This window comes from Helicoverpa zea, chromosome 19 (genome assembly GCF_022581195.2).
Source record: "Helicoverpa zea isolate HzStark_Cry1AcR chromosome 19, ilHelZeax1.1, whole genome shotgun sequence".
Lineage (NCBI taxonomy): Eukaryota > Metazoa > Arthropoda > Insecta > Lepidoptera > Noctuidae > Helicoverpa > Helicoverpa zea.
Window position 1 is genome coordinate 5,707,689 of NC_061470.1, and position 21,071 is coordinate 5,728,759.

General features: G+C 35.1%; 2 protein-coding genes across 3 annotated transcripts; one reads left to right on the forward strand and one right to left on the reverse strand.

Annotated features, from left to right (window-relative positions):
* Window positions 1-135: 135 nt before the first annotated feature.
* LOC124639844 (moesin/ezrin/radixin homolog 2) lies at window positions 136-11,342 on the forward strand. 2 transcript variants are annotated; one of them, XM_047177345.1, is made up of 13 exons: window positions 136-458; window positions 1,785-1,914; window positions 2,904-3,118; window positions 3,667-3,791; window positions 4,196-4,298; window positions 4,505-4,711; window positions 5,083-5,187; window positions 5,548-5,679; window positions 6,059-6,205; window positions 6,682-6,993; window positions 7,398-7,579; window positions 8,720-8,932; window positions 9,688-11,342. In XM_047177345.1, the coding sequence occupies exons 1-12, from the start codon at window positions 372-374 to the stop codon at window positions 8,928-8,930; spliced, it is 1,956 nt and encodes a 651-aa protein (XP_047033301.1). In that variant the 5' UTR covers window positions 136-371; the 3' UTR covers window positions 8,931-8,932; window positions 9,688-11,342. The 2 variants fall into 2 exon arrangements, with proteins under 2 accessions (XP_047033301.1, XP_047033302.1); XM_047177346.1 differs by having other exon boundaries at window positions 2,904-3,109.
* A 2,698-nt stretch (window positions 11,343-14,040) lies between these two features.
* On the reverse strand, window positions 14,041-17,311 carry LOC124639846 (uncharacterized protein KIAA2013 homolog). Its single transcript, XM_047177347.1, has one exon. The coding sequence runs from the start codon at window positions 17,127-17,129 to the stop codon at window positions 15,252-15,254; it is 1,878 nt and encodes a 625-aa protein (XP_047033303.1). The 5' UTR covers window positions 17,130-17,311; the 3' UTR covers window positions 14,041-15,251.
* Window positions 17,312-21,071: the final 3,760 nt, after the last annotated feature.

Below are 21,071 nucleotides of genomic sequence, written 5' to 3' on the forward strand. Positions count from 1 at the left end.
AAATTATTCCTTCAATAACCTATTTTTTTGCAATAACAATTAGCTACGTTCCCAATCATGCGTGGCGTTTAATTATAGTACAACAAAAACAAAAACCGTAAACAGACATTTAGCACCAGGCGTAACGGAACGTAGTTCTAATAAATTTTTCTTCATTCACCTTCGCTTTACTTGTTTCATTGACGTTTTTCTTGTTTGTAAATAATAATTGCTGGAAATAGTACGCAATGTGAAATTGTACGCATTCCTCGTTCCATTGCACATTACGTAAACGTTAAACATCGTTGTAAAGGTGGATTGATAGTGCGAGAAATATCCTAACCTAATGTGCGTCTTGTTCTGGTGAGGCGTTTAAGCTATGATAGAAGATAATGCCTCAATTTAGAAGAAAAAAGGCGTCCAAGTCGTTCCCTGTAAAAGTATGTACGCTAGACGCTGAATTGGAATTTAACCTTGAGGTGAGAATTTTGACAAATGTAAATTACGTGTGGAAGAAAGATTACATTGTTATTGTTTATTGACGAAATTGGTGTGTAACAGCGATCCTTGGGCTACAATGACTAAGTTGTGAGTCACCGTAGCTCGGCGAACTCGTAAATTACCTTAATAATACACACTGGTGATTATTGAGGCCTTGTTTAGTCATTATTTTCGTTTTCAGTAGTATGGTCGATAGGACGCGCGTATTGTGCTGTAATTACCATTCCTGGTTTTGACCTGCATGTTATTTTCGTCATTGATTGTTATAGATATTGTATCTATGTTAAAACATGAATTATAGTTCACCTAATCCACTATAGAGAGATAAAAGATTGATGTTTTCTGCAGATAAGTAGTCAGTATAAAAAAAACTGCATTTTAAGAAATATTAATAGAGTAGTCACTAATTAATTGACAAGAGTAATTCTGTGGAATGTATGAAAGCTATTACAAAACTCAAAGGTTAAAAATGCAGACTTAATTTGTAACTACTTATGCTAATGAAAAGCAAGACTGTTTAATCATTGCTAATGTGATTTACAGTATAACATTTGTTGTTATATCTACTTGATACTCAGAGTTATAACTTTAGAATTGTATGAGATATTTTCTATTATCACATACCTTAACTTTTTGAGAAATGAACTCATAAGCTTAACAATGTGCTAACATATGACTGTATATTTAATTAATCAGTAAATCTTAGGAATGTAAAACCATGACATTCACACCTTTTAAAAACATCTGCCACAGAAAAATACTATCTATTTAAGGAGTGTACGTACATATGAAGATATTGTAAACATTGTGGAACGTACTAACATTAGTCACAGGATGACCAGTGAGTTACCAGACGTCCAACATTTGATAACAAGTGAACTCTGCATTGATAACACTGTAATGTGCCAATATTATTGTTTGATAAACATAAACATATTGTATTGACGCAGTCTAGAATGTAGTACGTTGTTTTGTTAAATCAGTTTGTAAATACTGTTGATGATTTGACAGTTGAGCTGTTAATTACTATAACATCATGAGATGTGACAATAGTCATTGGGAAATTGTTGATGTTAAAATTCCAGTAAATAAATGACATTTTAAGGTAGATTTCGTTTTAAAAATAACTTATTTTGAAAGGCATGTTTCAGTGTAGGCTTTATTACTTTTAAGTCCTGTTAAAGCAATAAAAGCTATTTAGAAAATAGAACATTTTTTAAACACAGCTTACATTGTGGTCATCCTGAGATTGTCACTTATACATTACATTACATTACATATACATTTTTTCATATAATTTTCAGTGGCGAGCTACCGGAAGAGATCTGTTTGACTTAGTATGCAGGACGATAGGGCTCAGAGAAACATGGTTCTTTGGGCTGCAGTTCGAAGACACAAAACACTTTATAAGTTGGCTGAAGTTGGATAAAAGAGGTATGTTTATGAAATAAAAAAAGACTAACTAATATTCAGTAACTCGGATTTGACTCTGCTACTTCATACAGTTTCTATGTATGCTTTTCTAAATAATGATAATTTGTACTATCGATTGATAGCTACGGGGTTTACATTAATACCCTACTCTGAAGAAACTGCTTAAGAAAAAGTATGTACAGTATACATACATTTTTACCTGCTGTATACCTAATCTTTCAGAAAAAGCGAGCATGATATTATGTTATTCTGATAACTCACAAACTGATTATATCTATTGTTATCGTAGACCACACCTATTTGTGAATGAGATTGAACAATATTGCTCTTTACTACAGAACTAATTGTTTTAGAAAGTTATCTAATCAGTAGATTATCTATCATTATGTAATTGTTGTTGATTACACAATGTATTTTGATAAAGTGCAGTGTTTTAAATTACAATAATTTAAGTACATGATAAGGATACTATAGTGACATATTTAATTATCTAGTACTTGAATTTTCAGTTTCTAAGTCTTTGGTACACTATTTTAGTTATTTGCTGAAGTGATCCACTTATGACAAATTGATACAATAATTTAAGTAGTCTGTCTATTCTATACTGATGTATTCTTCTTTACATTTTTTCCCATGGGAAAATCCATGTTAAGAATAATGTTTTCATTATATATCACATCAGTCAAACAAAAAATGTACAGTGCTCTAAAACTATGATTTCTGTAATACGAAAATCAAATACATATTTAATGCTGCGATTTGTATTTTCATCTCCCGAACATTTTTTTTTTATAATAAATGTCGAGCCACCTTTTTCCTTGTGTATAAGGCATGTTAGCTTTCACTTATACGAGCATCCATCAGCCGTTTTGCCAAAATCTATCACATAAACGCTTCTTATAAATATTCTTATGTACTATAGAAGCTCATCTAAAAACTATCCCGTATACACGAATAATATAAGAAACCTTCTTACTTTCTCATTCCAGTGCAAGACCAATGCGTCTCCCAGATGCCAGGCACCCCCTTCATGCTACTCTGCAAGTTATACCCTGAAGATGTGGCCGAGGAACTAATCCAGGAAGTGACCCAACACCTTCTGTTCTTGCAAGTGAAGCAAGCAATACTGAGCATGGATATATACTGTCCGCCCGAGGCGTCGGTCTTGCTTGCCAGTTATGCGGTCCAGGCTAAGGTTGGTTATGTAAGCTAGATGGATGTTTTTTTTATTTATTTAAATTAAACTCATTTGAAAAATTTGTAGAAATCGTAAGCTTTGTATGTTTGTTTGCTTGGACACTTACTTATTACAGAATACTGTAAGAATATTTCAGTGTTAAATAGATAATTTATCAAGGAACGAACCAGGCAACTTTTTATCCAGCTTCGTGAGTTCCCACGGGACAGCGTACCCGCTCTTGAAATCTAGTTTGTTATAATTATGTGTGCAAATTTTTTATTCTTTTCTTTCCTATATTTTCTTTTTTATTGCAATGCACATCAGCCTTAGGTATACATATTATTTTCTATCATTATTACTTACCCATTTGGACGCGGTTATGTCGGATATCCATCCCAGCGGATTATGAGTGTGACGAAATAAGTAATTCACGCAAACGTCACGTTTATGCTTGCGCATTATAAAATGTCCTTACGTCGTTCAAGAACAGCCGTCATGTCCGATATTCAGCCTGAACACCATTATTATTTATTTATTTAATAGAATATTTATAATTTCTATTGTTTACCCAGTATGGTGACTACGACGAGAGCGCGTACAAGCCGGGCATGCTGGCGAGCGAGGACCTGCTGCCGCAGCGCGTCATAGACCAGTACCAGATGACGCCCGAGATGTGGGAGGATCGGATTAAGATATGGTATGTATTAGTGAAGCCTAAGTTTACCCACTAAAAAAACGTCGGTTTCTTAAAACAACTGTTTATTATAAATTTTTACGTTCATTTTTCAAAGTTAACAGAAGTTTTAGGAAAAACGGACATTTATGTTGTCGATGAAAATGGGCTTAAATATGGTAGATCTCGTCTAAGCTGAAATGACGCTCCATACCACATTTACACACACACACACACAGCTAAAACAAAATGAAAATTTGGGCATTCAGTTGTCAATGATTGATTGACTCAGTTGTAGCTGAACAGGCAATGTCAAAGACATTTTTTAAGGCTTTCGTTAATTATTTGTTTAAGAAAAACCACAGAAAAAACTTGCATCAACTTACCACAAATGTTTAGTAGTCTAACTTGCAAGATGTTTGTTCCAGGTATGCTGATCACAAAGGTATGTCACGGGATGAGGCTGAAATGGAATATCTGAAAATAGCGCAAGATCTGGATATGTATGGCGTTAATTACTTTGCAATTAAGGTAAGATCTAACTCAGCCATATTTACAATATTTGTATAGTTAACTTTTTGTCCTCACAAAACCTTGCACGAACCACGTATCTTGAATAACTGGCAAGCTCCTTAAACACAATTAGAACCTATCTAAATAGTAAATCTATTATGTATAAGAAAACTCTTTAGAACATAAGTGTGAACAACACTAAAAGTAATTATTTGTTTTTTCAGAATAAAAAAGAAACAGAATTATACCTAGGAGTGACAGCATTAGGTCTGAACATTTACGAGAAGGATAACAAGTTAACGCCCAAGACAACGTTCCCGTGGTCGGAGATCAAGCACATCTCCTTCGATGATAAGAAGTTTGTTATCAAGTTTGTGGAGAAAACTACCAATAACTTTATATTCTTCTCGCCTAAGGGCATGAATAAGTTGGTGAGTTATTGGTTTAATTTATATCTATCATCCTCCGAGCCTTTGTCCCAACTATGTTGGGGTCGGTCTCCAGTCTAACTGGATGTAGCTGGGTACCACTGTTTTAGAAGGAGCGACTGCCTATCTGACCTCGGCTGAATCGATTTGGCGGAAAATTGGATTGGATGTAGCTTAGAACCGGGAGAAGGACGTTGGATGTTTAAGCCTATCCAGGTACGGGAAGTAGTTCCCTAGAGACGCGTGTAAAACCGCAGGGAAATTCTGCTCCGTACCTACAGTCCAGAAAAAAAAAAACTTCCTTTGATAAGTTTATAGTTTTCAATGCTATTTTCTTTTATAATATTTCTTAAATAATTAGTTACTTGTTTCAGATACTGGACCTATGTATTGGTAACCACGACCTATACATGAGGAGACGGAAGCCAGACACCATGGAAGTGCAGCAGATGAAGGCGCAGGCTAAAGAGGAGAAGCAGGTAACTAAAGCATTGCATTCTTGATACTGCCATGATTCACACGGGGTGTCGACGGAGAGGGATATACCTAAATTATGAAATTACACCAAAAACACATTTCAGTTTCCTCAAGAATGTACATACATACTTAAATATTGAATTTGTAAAAAAACCAATTCGATACCTTACTCCTCAAATTGCACCAAACAATTTATATTTAAAACTAGCTTTCGTGAGCTTGTACCCGTGCGAACTATTCGAGGAATGGGTTATCTAACACTGAAAGAACTGGTCGTCTAGTAGTTCCTTTAAGGGCTAAATATAACTTGAATTTTAATTTTTCTTTGATAATATAATTAATCTTAAATTTATAACTTCCAGCGTCGTCAAATAGAGCGCAACAAGTTAGCGAGAGAGAAGCAGCTCCGCGAGGCCGCCGAGCGCGAGCGACAAGCCATGGAGCAGCGCCTCCGCCAGTACCAGGAGGAAATACGACTCGCCAATGATGCACTGGTAATATTATATACATTTTAAAACAACGGGTGGTTATCGCCTAGCTTAATGGCGGTTAGCAACTAACTTACGAACACAATACGGACCATTTTTTCAACTTCGCATAAAGCTTATGCCTAAAAATGGTACACGCGCAAATTTACTAGCCGCCATAAACTTTAGTGCAATCTATACCTATATTTTATATTATATTACTGACGCCAAAAACCACAATAACTGGTACTCAGCCAGCTGTGTGTGGTTAAAATGGAAAGCGACCATAACATAACTCGTAAGCAAGTTCACAACAAAAACGTATAGGAAGTGTAGACACTTTTGACCTTCAAAATTCGCCTATTCTGAGTGATTTTGAGTTTCTAACCATGAACAATATTTGCAGCGTCGTTCAGAAGAGACAGCGGAACTGCTAGCGGAGAAGGGTCGCGTGGCAGAAGAGGAAGCTTCTCTATTGGCGCAGAAGGCGGCCGACGCGGAGAGAGAGAACGCCAGGCTCAGGCTGTCTGCTATCAAGACTGAGGAGGAAAAGGTGAGAGAACCAAAAATTATAGTATTAGTGTATGTGCTGTACTACGCTGTTAATATTAACTAGTTCGGAGTGTAAATAATAAAAGCATGTCTTGACTCCACCACATTATAGCTAATGATAATTTAGGGATAAATTAAAATTGAGTTGCACTATTAACTGTATAATTAACGATAGCCAGCCGTAAAGGTAATTCCCGCTTGTGTAAATAGCCCATTTGACAATTGAAAATATCGGTATAATTTGGTATCGTTATAGTTAAATGATGTAATCACCATAACTTTTCAATAGTTGGCGGTAGTGAAAAAAATTACAACAAAGATATCTGTACACAAGTCACTCATCAAGTAAAAATTATCTTATAGTATTCAAACATCAACTCGTTTTACAACATTGTTGCATTCTGTAGAAATTCCTATAGCAGGCAACAAAAAGCCAGTGCTGCTAGAACAAAAAAATGAAATTAAAATTCTCCACAGGTACACCTAGAGCGTAAAACGCGCGAAGCCGAATACCTAACCGCCCGTTTAGTAGAAGAATCAGAGAAACGTGCAGCCGAAGCCGAAAGACTGAAAGCCGAGCTGGTGTCCGCAAGAATGGCTGAAAAGCAAGCCAAGGAGAAACTTCTCAACTTCCTCAGCAGAACTTCCACTGGGTCCCTCCCGCCCGTTAGTAAACCTTCCAGAAAGTTCGAAGAGTCGGACGCCAAGATGACGGAGAAGCAAGCCAATGAGAAACTGATTAATTTCTTGAGTGATACGTATAATGGATCGTGGGATCTTGGACCGCCGGTGAGTTGGTTTATAGATTTTATAGAATTTTCGATTAAGACTGGGTTTTAAGACGCGAAAAAATGAGATCTTTTAAATAACTTTTGAGTACTTTTTAAACTTATTTCGCAGGATAAACTAGGTAGGTATTTTATTTCGCCATTTTTGATGTAGAAAACCTTGTAGGATAAGTAAGAAAACCTCGCGTTAAACGAAAGGTTCTAGAGCGGAGAAGATTTTAAACAACTCCGCTAAAGCGCTTTTTGAGTGGGCGGGGCCGAGAATTTTGAATAGCGAAATTCTATTGTTAAAAAAATCCGCGCCGCTTTATAACTCTGGGCATAACACTAGTTTAGGTCAGTTTTCCCTTTCTAAGTACATAATTACAACCGAACACTTACTCGTCACCTTTGTTATTATTTCAGTCATCAACAGTGCCATCTAGTCTGTTTCCATCGACGTGCTCGTTACCGGCGGAGCTGGGGGGCGAAGGCCTACAGAATGGCACGGCGTCCGTCACGGAGCCCGAGCTCAATTCCTATCAGCTGGTGCCTGATGACTCCGATCCTCATATACATCGCCTGTCGTTGGAGATTGAGAAAGAGAGGTAAGAAATAAGAAGAAAGAAAGAAAGAAAATACATTTATTGACACAACACAAGACATACATATAATAATAAAAAGTACAAAAAAAACAACAATAGTATGTTGCGCCAAATAGCATCCAGTTCAGCATTATGCCAGACAGCTAATGCCTGACGCTGGTTTTCAACTGGACCTACGAGGAGTAAGGTAAGTAAGTAAGTATGACTATGAGGTAAGTTCACTCTGAAAAATATTGTTATAATAACTGGCTTCTATCCCCACTTTATCCGCGTCCCGAGGGATTCACTTCCTGTACCTGATTATAAGCCAATGTGTTATGCTTGTGTATGCTATTTAACTGCCTAGTTTTATCAAAGTAAATACTTACAAACTTTCGCATTTATAACTTCTGTTTTATTATACACTAGCTGTTGCCCGCGACTTCGTCTGCATTTCGTTTATTTAATCGTTCATTGCTCAACCCCCGTAGGTGATAGCATGATAATATATAGCCTACGTATTGAACCGGCCCGCAGGTAATAGTCATGCAAAATTTGATTCAAATCCATGCAGTACTTTTTGAGTTTATCTGGGACAAACATACAGACAAACAGACATTCAGACAAAAATTCTAAAAACTACATATTTGGGTTCAGAATCGATTATGGATCACCCCCCAAGCATTCTTTAAAAAAAATATTCAATGTACAGATTTGACTTTCCTATCATTTTATTATATGTATAGATATTGCTTCGCCTCTTTAGAAAATTAAGGGGTGTGTTTTAATTTGATACCTTATAAATTCTTATACAAAGAGGTATAAGATACAAATCCTAATTATATTTCCTATTTCCTACTTATATATATTATTATAAATGTGAAAGTTTGTGAGAATGTATGGATGTATGTTTGTTATTCAATCACGCAAAAACGGCTGAACTGATTTGGTTGAAATTTGGTATGTAGGTAGGTGATACCCTGGATTAACACATAGGCAACTTTTTATCAACACACCACGCGGGCGAAGCCGCTGGCGGAAGCTAGTAATGTATAAGTTTACAAATAATTACGTATAACTTTTTCGACAACCCCATTACAAGGCAGCTTAATTCAGAGCTTAATTTCAACCAACACAACTCACCTCAATTCCCCATAATTCCAGGGTGGAATACCTAGCAAAATCGAAGCACCTACAACAGCAACTAGACGAACTTCGATGCGAGTTCTCAGTTCTCCGCGTAGACCAGTCCACCGCCACCCTTGACCGACTGCACGAGGAGCAGGCTCGAGCTGGTGACAACAAGTACTCCACGCTGAGGAAGCTCAAGCAGGGCTCCACCAAGACCAGGGTGGCTTTCTATGAGGAACTGTGAATGTAAGTAATGTCTAGCTACCTTAACCGACTGCGCGAGGAGCAGGCCCGAGCTGGTGACAACAAGTACTCCACGCTCAGGAAGCTCAAGCAAGGCTCCACCAAGACCAGGGTGGCTTTCTATGAGGAACTGTGAATGTAAGTAATGTCTAGCTACCTTAACCGACTGCTCGAGGAGCAGGACGAGCTGGTGACAACAAGTACTCCACGCTCAGGAAGCTCAAGCAAGGCTCCACCAAGACCAGGGTGGCTTTCTATGAGGAACTGTGAATGTAAGTAATGTCTAGCTACCTTAACCGACTGCGCGAGGAGCAGGCCCGAGCTGGTGACAACAAGTACTCCACGCTCAGGAAGCTCAAGCAAGGCTCCACCAAGACCAGGGTGGCTTTCTATGAGGAACTGTGAATATGGTATGTGAAAATTTTTAGGAATGTATCTTAAGAAAAAAGTGACCATACGGTATCTAGGTGCCATATAACCAGAACTCAATTAAGGCTAGGTTGGCGTTTCCGATGTTTGTTATAACATCTTTAGCAGTCATTATGGGTGGTCAGAAGTTAGGAAGTCTGACAACCAATCTTACCAAAAGGTATCGGGTTTCCCGGATAACTGCGTTGAGGTCATATATTCAGTCACTCAATGTAAATCAGTGGTAATCATATCATAACATTTTAAGCCAAGCCCAATACATGATCTACAATTTTATAATATGCCAAGTCTGAATTACATTTTTTTAATTAACTTAATTTCTTTTCCAGGTACCCATCACTAGATTATTTTCAAGGATGCACAATTAGGTGATCGAATGACAATACAAATTAGTTGGTAAATATATTGAGTCCTAAAATGTTGAAGGGTTTTTCCCTCAGATGATGGACTAGAAAAATTATATGGAAAATTATACTAAAAATTATTTGTTTACCGAGGGTAGCAATACAGTTTTAAATAGCTCCTAGATTATTTATATCTAGGAGTTAAGAGGTTCAAAATTGCCATAAATAATGAACTAAATTATATTTGCAAAAGGCATACTGATATTAGAAACAAATGTCTTAGTTTTTCTGTATTTCAAATAGGCTTTATGAAAAGCCAGATTGCTGGCTGTAAAAACTGAGATATTTATGTACTCTTCACATTTTATAAGGTAATACATTTTTAAATATCTGTAATAAAACAGTAAACAGGTAAGTCAATTTAATATTTAATTGACAGCAACCTGCATAAATAATATGTATAGGGTGTTTAAAATATGAACTTGCGCAAAATTCAATATCTTTATATTTTGAGGAGGCTTCTGCTTTTAATTAGTAGTCTAGATTGAAATTAACACCCTGTATTTAATCGTGAATGTGACTGTATGCATAATAATAATAAAATGAGGCAGGAAATCAGTAGGTAATAAGAAAATCAGATATGTAATCAAAACTATCATTTTTACACTACAATGAGTAGTGTTTATATTTTATATTTTTTTTTACCGGCTGTAAATCAATAAAATTATGGTTAACGATGAATGGTAGGTCTTATAAATAATGACCAAGTTGATATGATCCAGATTTTCATGCTGGGAGAAAATAAACCTTGTATCCTAGGCGTTAAGGTTGGAAATCGAGCGATTACGACTGTACTGTAATTATGTACGGTTTTGTAGGCATATGATATTATCAACGTAAGATTCGTAATGTAATGTCTAATCACACAGTTCCTAGGACACATGTACATAGATTTGTAAAAGTGCCTTATTTTGAAAATTATTGAATAAGATCTTGTTGATTAGTTAGAAAGGTTTTTTATGGCTATCATTTCATTAAATAGCAGTCCATTTTATAGATCTAGATAGATAGCATTGTCTTTGGTATTTTTATGGTCCGATTTTTCAATAATCAGTTACCGTCTATCTGAGGAATAAATATGACGATTTTATATTTCTTTAGATAAGTTAACTGCAGAGTGAAAAATTGGCCCAAAAACATATTACTATAGTATAAAATTATTGATGAAAAATGCGACACATAAAAATATAGATAATGCATTGCGATAAATATATGTTCGCTTTGGTATTATGGATTCAATAACGTCTAAACTAATTTATCTTAGATTTTTTATACTTTCAACAAAAAATGGATTTATTAAATATTTATTGGTTGATAAATCATCAAATTATATTTAACAATCTTTTTAAATCGTGTTCTATATGATTGATCTCTTAAGTTCGTGTAACTTTTTTTATAAAATTTTATTCGCCAAATTGGCTTTTTTATACTACATTGGTCTGAAGTTACATTATGATCTTCATATAAAACCAAAAATCTTGATCTGTTGTATAAAAAATGACAGTCAAAAATAACTAATATGTATTTTTATATAACTCCTTGTATACAATGAAAAATAATTAAGCTTATTGTTATTTTAAGATCTGTGTAGATATTTTTCCATATTTTATAATTTCTGTTTATGTTTTTGTCTTGAACATAATAATGCACAAAATTAATTCGCTATAATATTAGAAACTCGTGACTAATTTCATTGTTATATGTTACTTGTGGTCTAACACGAACACATCATTCATTCCTCGTAGTCTTTGAATACAGTTACAGCCATCGATATATATGTACTACGTACTAGATAGAACGTTCCGAACAAAAAGCTTACCACACTGAACTGCACTGCAGACTATGCAGTGCCCAAAATGGCAAATCAGAGCGATTTTGACACCTGCGTCAGATGGATGTCTATGAAACTACAATTATAAAATAGAAAATACATATCAAGGTATAAACTTACACATATAAACTATTCGAGAGTCAAGTTAGTAAAATTACACGCTGTTCATGCTATTACAACGCTTGTATATCATACTTTTCATTTACAATTCAATTTTACAAATATGCATTAATTTGTTCCCGCCCGCCATCTTGAATTATGGATTAAGAAAATCGTGCAGAAACAGATGTGCCATAAAACTAGCAGTAGGTAAAATATCAATGAAAACAGACTTCACTTTGTCATGGTATGTTCTTACTTTCAAGAAAAAATAATTAAATTCGCGAAAATTTGTGATAGCCCTCTTAAGAAAAAAAACATCGTAATTAATATTAAAAACCCTAAAAATAAGTTCCTGGTTTTAATATATTACATGATTTTGCATTCAATTAGATATAAATAAACTTTTTGATATATTACATGATTTTGAATTCACTTAGATATAAACTTTTTGAGTTATGAAAAATGTAGGCAAAATACGAGCGACACTTCTGCAATTAACATCAATGAGGATGACTACATGTCACAATACGTCAACGAAATGTCAACAGACGACATAGCGGGTAAATTATTTGTATGGATGTTCTTGTCTATCGCTAGAATATATGTCAATGGTTACAGCCTTTTTATCGTCCCACTGCTGGGCACAGGCCTCCTCTCACACGGAGAAGGATTGAGCGTTGATCACCACGCTTGCTCAATGCAGGTTGGTGATTTACCAGTGGTGTCTTTGAATATTAAGCAATATATTCAATCAGTTTTTAGGTGTTTAGGCAATAAACTATCTCCTGTCATAGAGAAATAGTAATTTATTCACAAATAAATGATGAAATTACATATATTACTGCTTCAAAACAAATGTGTCTAGAGGTGTAGTTTATAATTTAACTCAGTTCAAAAATAATACCAGACCATTCTATAATGTACCTTTGTTTTAGTCTAATTTATATGTATGCTAACGGTTACTTGTTATACTGAATCAATAATCATTACGCCCCTGTTTATACACAAGTTGTATTGTTTTGAAATATCGGTATTTATGTAAGATATCTACTGATAAAATTGAAATGTATGTAATAAATATGTACATCTATTTAAAACATTTGCCTTGTCTATACTTAAATTATTGCGTAAAAATTGCAGTATAACTATGTGCCAAATTGTAAATTAAGTAAATATTTTTTCACATTTTTTTTTTCCAATATTAATAATTTTCACTATGTATCTTACTTACAATTACTTCAAAACTGTTTTAGTGTAGATATAACATAAGGTCTTGACTCCACCAAAGCGCAGTGGATAATTTTTTAAACTACCAATAGGATTTATTCACAAGCCTTTTTTAACCGACTTCCCAAAAAGGAGGAGGTTCTCAAACCGTCGGGATCATTTTTTGGTTATTTAAAAACTTCTCCACTCCATTTTGGTAGTTTGGGCCTAATCCACATTCAAACTCGATACTGTAGTTTAAGTCGTTCCGTGTTATCTGTATAGTCATAAGTTCAGTAAACTAGACAATAAGCCATGTTATGTGAAAGTACACACCCAAAATCCCACACATTGAACGTTTCTCAAAAAAAAGGAATTATGCATAATTATGTAGTATAGATAATTATTCTGAGCTGTATGTAATATTTTGTAGAATACAGCAGTCTTTTGAAACCGAGAGAACGAAAAATATTAATTCATCATCATCTAGCAGAATAAAAGTAGAAGTTTTAAAAAAAAGTTCCGTTAAGGCCATTGTTAGTTCGTTTCATCCAAGTGTGTTATAGATTAGAATGTTTTAGTTCACGTAGTGCCTTGAAACGCGTCGGCCTAATTAAATTTTAAACCTCTTACTGATAAGACTTTTCATAAGTATAAAGAAATCCACGCATAATTGAGTATTGGAAACATAACACGTATGCGTAAATTGTAACAATGATTAACTACACAACGATGTATTGTTTACTGTCTTTTCTTTTATATGAAAAACGTATGTTCACATAAGTGCCTCTCTGAATAAATGTTGTGATTATAATCAAGTGAAATAAATATTTGTAAGTCTTCATTAAATGTGCCTTGTAATCAAAATTTTATATTTTGTAAATATATTTATAGTCAATTTATGTACTGTTTTTATTTGAAACCCTTTTATTGTTGGTGAAACTTCTATTACGGATTAATGATATGACCAGCTCTTAAAATGAGTATTGAGTATGTATTATGGGAGCTCATTGCACTCATTTTTTATATAACATTTTTGGGGATAAGGAAGGAAATCCGTATTGAGGAAGCTTATATTTTGTTGGGTTATATATGTAGATTATAGGTACTTACTTACTGGTAGAAAAGAAACGTATCAATCAACATACAACTTGGCATTTAATTTCAAAAATATACACCACAATCTTATAACAATATAATTATGTATAAACATACACAATGTATTATGTACAGTCTAACATTGTTAAGGTTCTTTTATTTAAATAAATATTATAATATAATTGCAAATTATTGCAAATACCATTAATGACTAAGAATTTATTTAGTTTTTATTATTTGTGTTTCGACACAAAATAACTAGAGATTACAAAACAATAGTTTTAAAATTATTTGCACGATAATTACTTAGCAGCAGTGAGCAAAATATGTCGCATGGCCAGTGAAGTAGAAAGGCTATATCAGGCACTTGAGATAACAATATTATAGTTTCCAATATTACCATTCAACATAGATATCCATTTAAAACGTACTGAAGTCTCAAGTGTATATATTGTGATAGCTGTTTGCGACTTATTAGATTGAAAACGATTAAACTAACTAATACTATAAACAATCACATCATCATTAAAACATAGTTCGTTAAGCTATACATCACTTTAGCACAGTTTTATTTAAGTAGATAATATATCCAAGATTATGTAATCAGAGATCGCAATTAGTTGTGCTCAAAATCATGTAAAAGGTTAATAATAATTTATGCATATCAAGATTACCATTACAAAAGAAATTGGAAACTAATTAAATTTTTCGCTTATTTTATGCAGTTTCCCATTTTGATACGCGATTTTATAACAATTCAAATACAAAATTTACATTAACGAAAAATGTGGAAAATCGAAAAAAAAAATACGTATATCGAGGGGAGAGAATATATTGAAGGATAGCTATGTGGTATGAGAAAACAATATTTAAGTATCTACCTAGGTAATCAAACCATTTTATAGCCTCCTTATCAATGAAAATAAATAATACGATTCAATGATTTTAACAACTGTTTTCTTCCACCAATATGATATTGATAGCAGCTCTAGCATCCGTGAGTGAAGGATGTGAGATAAAAATAAAACAACGCCCGTGACAAACAAAAACAATGCACACAATTAGACAACTAATGAAGTCCGCAAACTATGAAAGCTACAATTAAACTTCTGATACGCTAATAGGCAGTGATGTCTGAAACAATACAAGCATGTATTGAAGTATATTTTTGGTCGGTTGTGCATAAAAAGCGTACAATTCAGTCAAGCAATGGACAATGATGGAGCACCCATCTCACTAAGGCATCCATACTTCAAGGCTTGTTGTAAAGCCGTCTATAACTCACTCCACTGTCGCAGAATTCATTCATGATTATTCTGCACAAGAATAGATGGAAGACAACAATAAGAACTATAATTGATATCCAGAATAGGGGATTTAGGCCTCCTAAACTGTGTCCATGTTTGTGTAACGCTATCACATGGTTATCATGTGCGGGAGCTTCTACAACCTCTTTGACATGGATGGCATGTCTCAAGTCCTCCATGTGCTGCTTATCAGCAGTGATATACAGTATAGCTGTCAGAGGCTCTGTTAATTTGACAGGGAAGTACTTCCTGTAAGGGCCGAGTTGCACAGGGGAGTCTAAGCATCCTGCATCACATGCATAGTACGTCTTGTCCGAGCGGTCTAGAGCCACAAATATAGCTGCCTTATTGTCTTCCTGTAATATAACACTTATATTTACATGAGTCATATTGCCATAATTGAGTCGTCTAAACAGGAAATCTCTGTGTAATTTTGAAGGGTGAATATTGTATTCTAAGTGCTGATTACTAAAACGCAAACTCCCAAAGCTTAGTATCATTGCTTGATTGACTCCACTCGCTCCAGCTTTTAATAAATTGTGACATCCTTGTTTTTCTAGAGTGAGTAACCACACACTTGCAACTGAATTTAAGTTTGTTAAAGAATTCAAGGGTTTCCATAAATTGAAAGCATCAAGAGTTGAGTGCCCTTCGTAACAACCTTCAGAATAAGTCAAACTTCTCATAATGTCTGCCTTTGTGTTTGCTTTCATACTGTCTTCATGTTCATAACTCCTTACTTGAGAGAGGATGGCATATATTGTAGCATTAATTCTATCACCATTGATGATTCCTTGAGCTTTTGAGTCTGAGATGTAGAACCCTGTGTACCACAGTCCTTGCCACACTCTAGCATGGTTCTCTCTCAAATTCCTTATTGCTGTTCTATCACCAGTTAATGCTATAACCTTTTCCATTTCCTCAACAGCTTTCTTTTCAACAATGTCTTTTTGCTTTGCATAGTCTATTTTCTTGATTGGTTTACTGTATTGAACTGTAGTCAATATTAAGATGTCCAGTCCATCCCTAGCTTCAACTAAGATTGAGTTGCTCATTTTCCTGCACACTACAGCAGCGGCTATTACATTATCACTGTCGGGTATTGTGATCATACCAGTCACTACCTCGTATTCCTTCATATCAACTCCTTGGTGCAGATTTACTGTCTGCTTGACTGATGTTGGCCAATCAGACACTCTTGGTGTTGATATTCGCAATTTCTTGTTTACATTAGTAGGATTATTCACCCAAATCTCTTGCACAAACAATGATGGTATTGTTCTGTGGGCATAATACTGATATGAAACTTGTAAACCTGAATCTGAACACTGAAATCTGTGCACTATGCCCTTTTTGTATTCGGCTACTGTAAATTCCTTCATTTCATAATCATCTATGACGTACAGAGGGTGATAGTACAGCGGTAACGAGAGAGTTCTTCCGTGTTTGATGTTCAAATGCGGAACGTGCTCCAGTGCTAAGCCCACGAAACCATTTCCAACATAAGGCACATAGTTGTGATTGAGCGAGTTCAGTGCCGCTGAGGATTCCTGTCTCAGGTACACGTCGTAATCTTTTAGAGAAGATTCGAAAGGCTTCATGAAATTCTGTACACAAACATTCTGGCGAGTGGTCCCGCTCTCAGGACCGAACATCCAATTCATAAAAGTAGGTCCCACGTATAGAACTAGGAATATAATAACCAGACATATTATTACCAGTTTCTTTCTAGTAAGGGGTCCGTCGACTAGTCTGTTGATACGCCTCAAAACATCCCCGGCACGGCGACTCATGTCTGCGACGTCAGAACGCAGCCTTTCCATTACAAATCTTCTGAAGCTATGTAAAGTATATCCTTGCTTATGTACACGTTCAAGTAAGATCGTTTATTGACATTGTTAAACAGTACATTTACTGAAAACAATTTCTGATTTTTATTCTTGCACGGAACAATAATTATTATCACTTGACTTGCACAGATTAAAGAAAATACAGTTTAACAGTTTAATCAGGGGCTGGTCACTGCCGTACTTGACTAGATTTCGGTAAAAAATTTAGAAAAGCGCCATCTGCAATCCTCTTCCTAAAGTATTTAATATCTTCAAGTGATAATAGATGGCTCTTTAATCAAAAATTAACTTCCATAAAATTTCACTAAAATTATTGAAATCTAAAAATTATTTTATATATTAGTATTACGTAGGAAATCTATCAATTATTTTTATTAAATCTGTACACTATTTTATATACATAAATTATTTTTCTATAATTATTTTTTTGGTTGGCAATAAACCGTGCCAACTGCCAATGCTGAAGTTAGAATTTGAATTTTAATGGCGAGTACAGTACATACAATTTGTGTGTTAAGTTTTCGTCCATTTAAGTGTTTTCTGCTGTTGACTTGCGTTGATTTGAGTTTTACTCATCCGCTGTGTTTTCGGTGAATTAGTGAGTGAGTTGAGCTGTGCTCCTCTGTTTCATTGTTTCACATAACTTGCGAAAAGACGCCATTAGTGTTTAGTATTATTTGCGATAAAGACGCCTTTTTTGTGATATTTGTGAAATAGACACTGTTATTGTGTTATTAGCGATTAGAGACGCTTGTTTGAGTGCATATAATCATGCCGAGGCGGTGCGAATTGGGATGTTCACACAACCCGGGTAAGTGCTTTCTTTATCAAGTTCATAGTACCTAGGGCCCGATTCTGTTAATAGTATCATTAAGTTATTAATATCAAAATTGAATAGAAATTAAATCGCAATATCAGTTTTAACCATTTCGGGCATTCTGCTACTAATATTTATAAGACCAATCGTATTCCAACGACATTCGATTGGTTGCTATTGGTCTGCCGTTTTGGTTTATAGGTACATATTACCATATTATTCTTAGTCTATATTGCCATATTGCCTCAAAGTCGTGGTGGCCTAGTGGGTAAAGAGCCAACCTCACAAGTATGAGGGCGTGGGTTCGATTCCAGGTCAGGCAAGTACCCATGCAACTTTTCTAAGTTTGTATGTACTTTCTAAGTATATCTTAGAAACCAATGACTGTGTTTCGGATGGCACGTTAAACTGTAGGTCCCGGCTATCATTTAACATCCTTGGCAGTCGTTACGGGTAGTCAGAAGCCAGTAAGTCTGACACCAGTCTAACCAAGGGGTATCGGGTTGCCCGGGTAGCTGGGTTGAGGAGGTCAGATAGGCAGTCGCTCCTTGTACAGCACTGGTACTCAGCTGAATCCGGGAATTATTCCCAATAGTCCCCTCTAGCGCTGTCCTCCGGGGTGACAGCCGGGAATTGTCTTCCCAGTTATCACCGGGGTGACAATTTGTGCCGACTGTTCCCTTTGAAAACTGACTAGAGGGGACAAATGGGAAGTCTATTTCTCAGTTGTCACCGGGGGGGTGACATTTGCTACGGTTCCTTCTTCCTTCCTAAGAAAAAAAAATGTAATTACCATAGATTTCAGGTTTTTTATTTATTATGTTACATAGAATCACATAAAAAAATATATATATTATTATTTTAACTAACACAATGTCAACAGGCTTACAAAAATCGATTTTTTTATAGTAGTTAATACTACTATAAAAAACAAAAACAACATTATGTTTCCTATAATAGGCACAATCACAGATAACTTTAATTAATACTAATCACAGATAATCACTAATGGTTAAGTTAAAAGTGCTTATTAGTCGCATGCTTATTTGTAACACAGTTTGTAATCTTGTTAAATTAAATAAAATTAAGAAAACGATTGGTGTTAATAGAAATTAATAATATGTGATGTACCTATTAAAGGAAACACAATGTTGTTTGTTATAAGAAATAAAAACCTGAAATCTATGATAATTACATTTTTTTTTCTTTGGAAGATTCTATGTAGCATAATAAATAAAAAACCTGAAATCTATGGTAATTACATTTTTTTTTCTTTGGAAGGAAGAAGGAACCGTAGCAAATGTCACCCCCCCGGTGACAACTGAGAAATAGACTTCCCATTTGTCCCCTCTAGTCAGTTTTCAAAGGGAACAGTCGGCACAAATTGTCACCCCGGTGATAACTGGGAAGACAATTCCCGGCTATCACCCCGGAGGACAGCGCTAGAGGGGACTATTACTACATAGTATAAAACAAAGTCGCTTTTTCTGTCATGTGTCATGTTGTATGTCCCTATGAACGCTCAAATCTTTAAAACTACGCAACGGATTTTGATGCGGTTTTTTTTAATAGATAGAGTAACTCATGAGAAGGTTTTTATGTATAATAACATCTATTAAATAATGGAGAAATACTGTTACCCGTGCGAAGCCGGGGCGGGTCGCTAGTTGGGAATAATTCGAATCCGGTTAGACTGGAAGCCGACCCCAACATAGTTGGGAAAAGGCTCGGAGGATGATGATATTGCCATATTGCAATCGTAAATCGTTTGCAGACAATATGATTCATTATTGAATCACAGAAAAGGATAAACACGTTTATTTAAAAGAAAAAATAGTGGAATGCCACATACGCTTCAATCGTAATTGAGTCGTGATTGGATCTCAGTCGGATGTGAATCGCATGTCGCTAAAGTAAAATTAGCAGGGGCAGGATTCTGCGCAATTTTTTCTTTGAAATAAACGTTTTTATCCTTTTCTGTCATTCAATAATGAATCATTTTGTCTGCAAATGATTTACGATTGCAATATGGCAATATAGACTAAGAATATTATGGTAATATAGACCAAAATGGCAGACCAATCGCAAACCAATCGAATGTCGTTGGAATACGATTGGTCTTATATTAGTAACAGAATGCCCGATATGGTTAAAAAAGCTGTTGCGATGCAATTTCTATTCAATTTTGACATTATTAACTTAACAGAATCGGGCCCCAGAATCGTGCTCCTGAAAGCTCCTAGTCATCCGGATAAACTTGTCATCACGGGAGATACCAACTCAGTCAATTATAAGGTTGGGCGTTTAGAGAAACACAGTTCCTTACGAGTAACCATTTATTACTGAATCCCATATGAAATGATACATGATTTAATAAGATAGACATACATAGATAGACACGCGCACACATACATAGGTAATAGGTATTCATTCATACATACACTATACAATATCAGCATACAAACTTCATATTTTTGTAATTTATTTTTCAGGTGTGACACAACATCAATTTCCACACCCAGAAAAGAATCCTGAGTTATTCAAAGCCTGGGTTAATATAGTTGGTGGAAAACTGGAGACTGCAGATGATATCAAATTTTACAGAAAGCGAGTCATCTGTGACATACATTTTGCAGACAAGTTTAAGAATCGCAACAACCGTTTAAATAACATAGCTGTTCCTACTCTCCATCTTCAGGGTAAGATTTAGATCTTTATTCTTGAACTAGATCGCAATGCCACCTACTGAGTTAAAATTGCCATTAAGAAAACAAAATTCTTAATTATTCACAATTAAACTGAACTGAAATCTTTTAGGCCACCTGTTTGCAGTATATTAATATTTAATTGGATATAAAATGCAGTTCATTCACCCCTTAACCAACTCGGTGAAGGTTGTTGTTTAGTGGGATCTTAGACTTGTTTTTACTATTTCCAGGTGCTCCATCACAAGATGCTCATATGCCTCCTGCAACTCCACATATACCAACTGAACTTCCTATGCCTGAACATAATATATGGAATCTGCCTTCTACATCAAAGCAAATAGTCACTGGTACGTAAATGCTTGGCTACCTACATTCTCAAATTATGTTTAA

Bases quoted from the DNA above. Each gene is read 5' to 3' on its own strand.
- LOC124639844 (XM_047177345.1), top strand. From the start codon at position 372: ATGCCTCAATTTAGAAGAAAAAAGGCGTCCAAGTCGTTCCCTGTAAAA. The intron at 4,299-4,504 runs GTAAGATCTAAC...TTGTTTTTTCAG, and splicing joins TTAATTACTTTGCAATTAAG to AATAAAAAAGAAACAGAATT. The intron at 5,680-6,058 runs GTAATATTATAT...CAATATTTGCAG, and splicing joins GACTCGCCAATGATGCACTG to CGTCGTTCAGAAGAGACAGC.
- LOC124639846 (XM_047177347.1), bottom strand. From the start codon at position 17,129: ATGGAAAGGCTGCGTTCTGACGTCGCAGACATGAGTCGCCGTGCCGGG.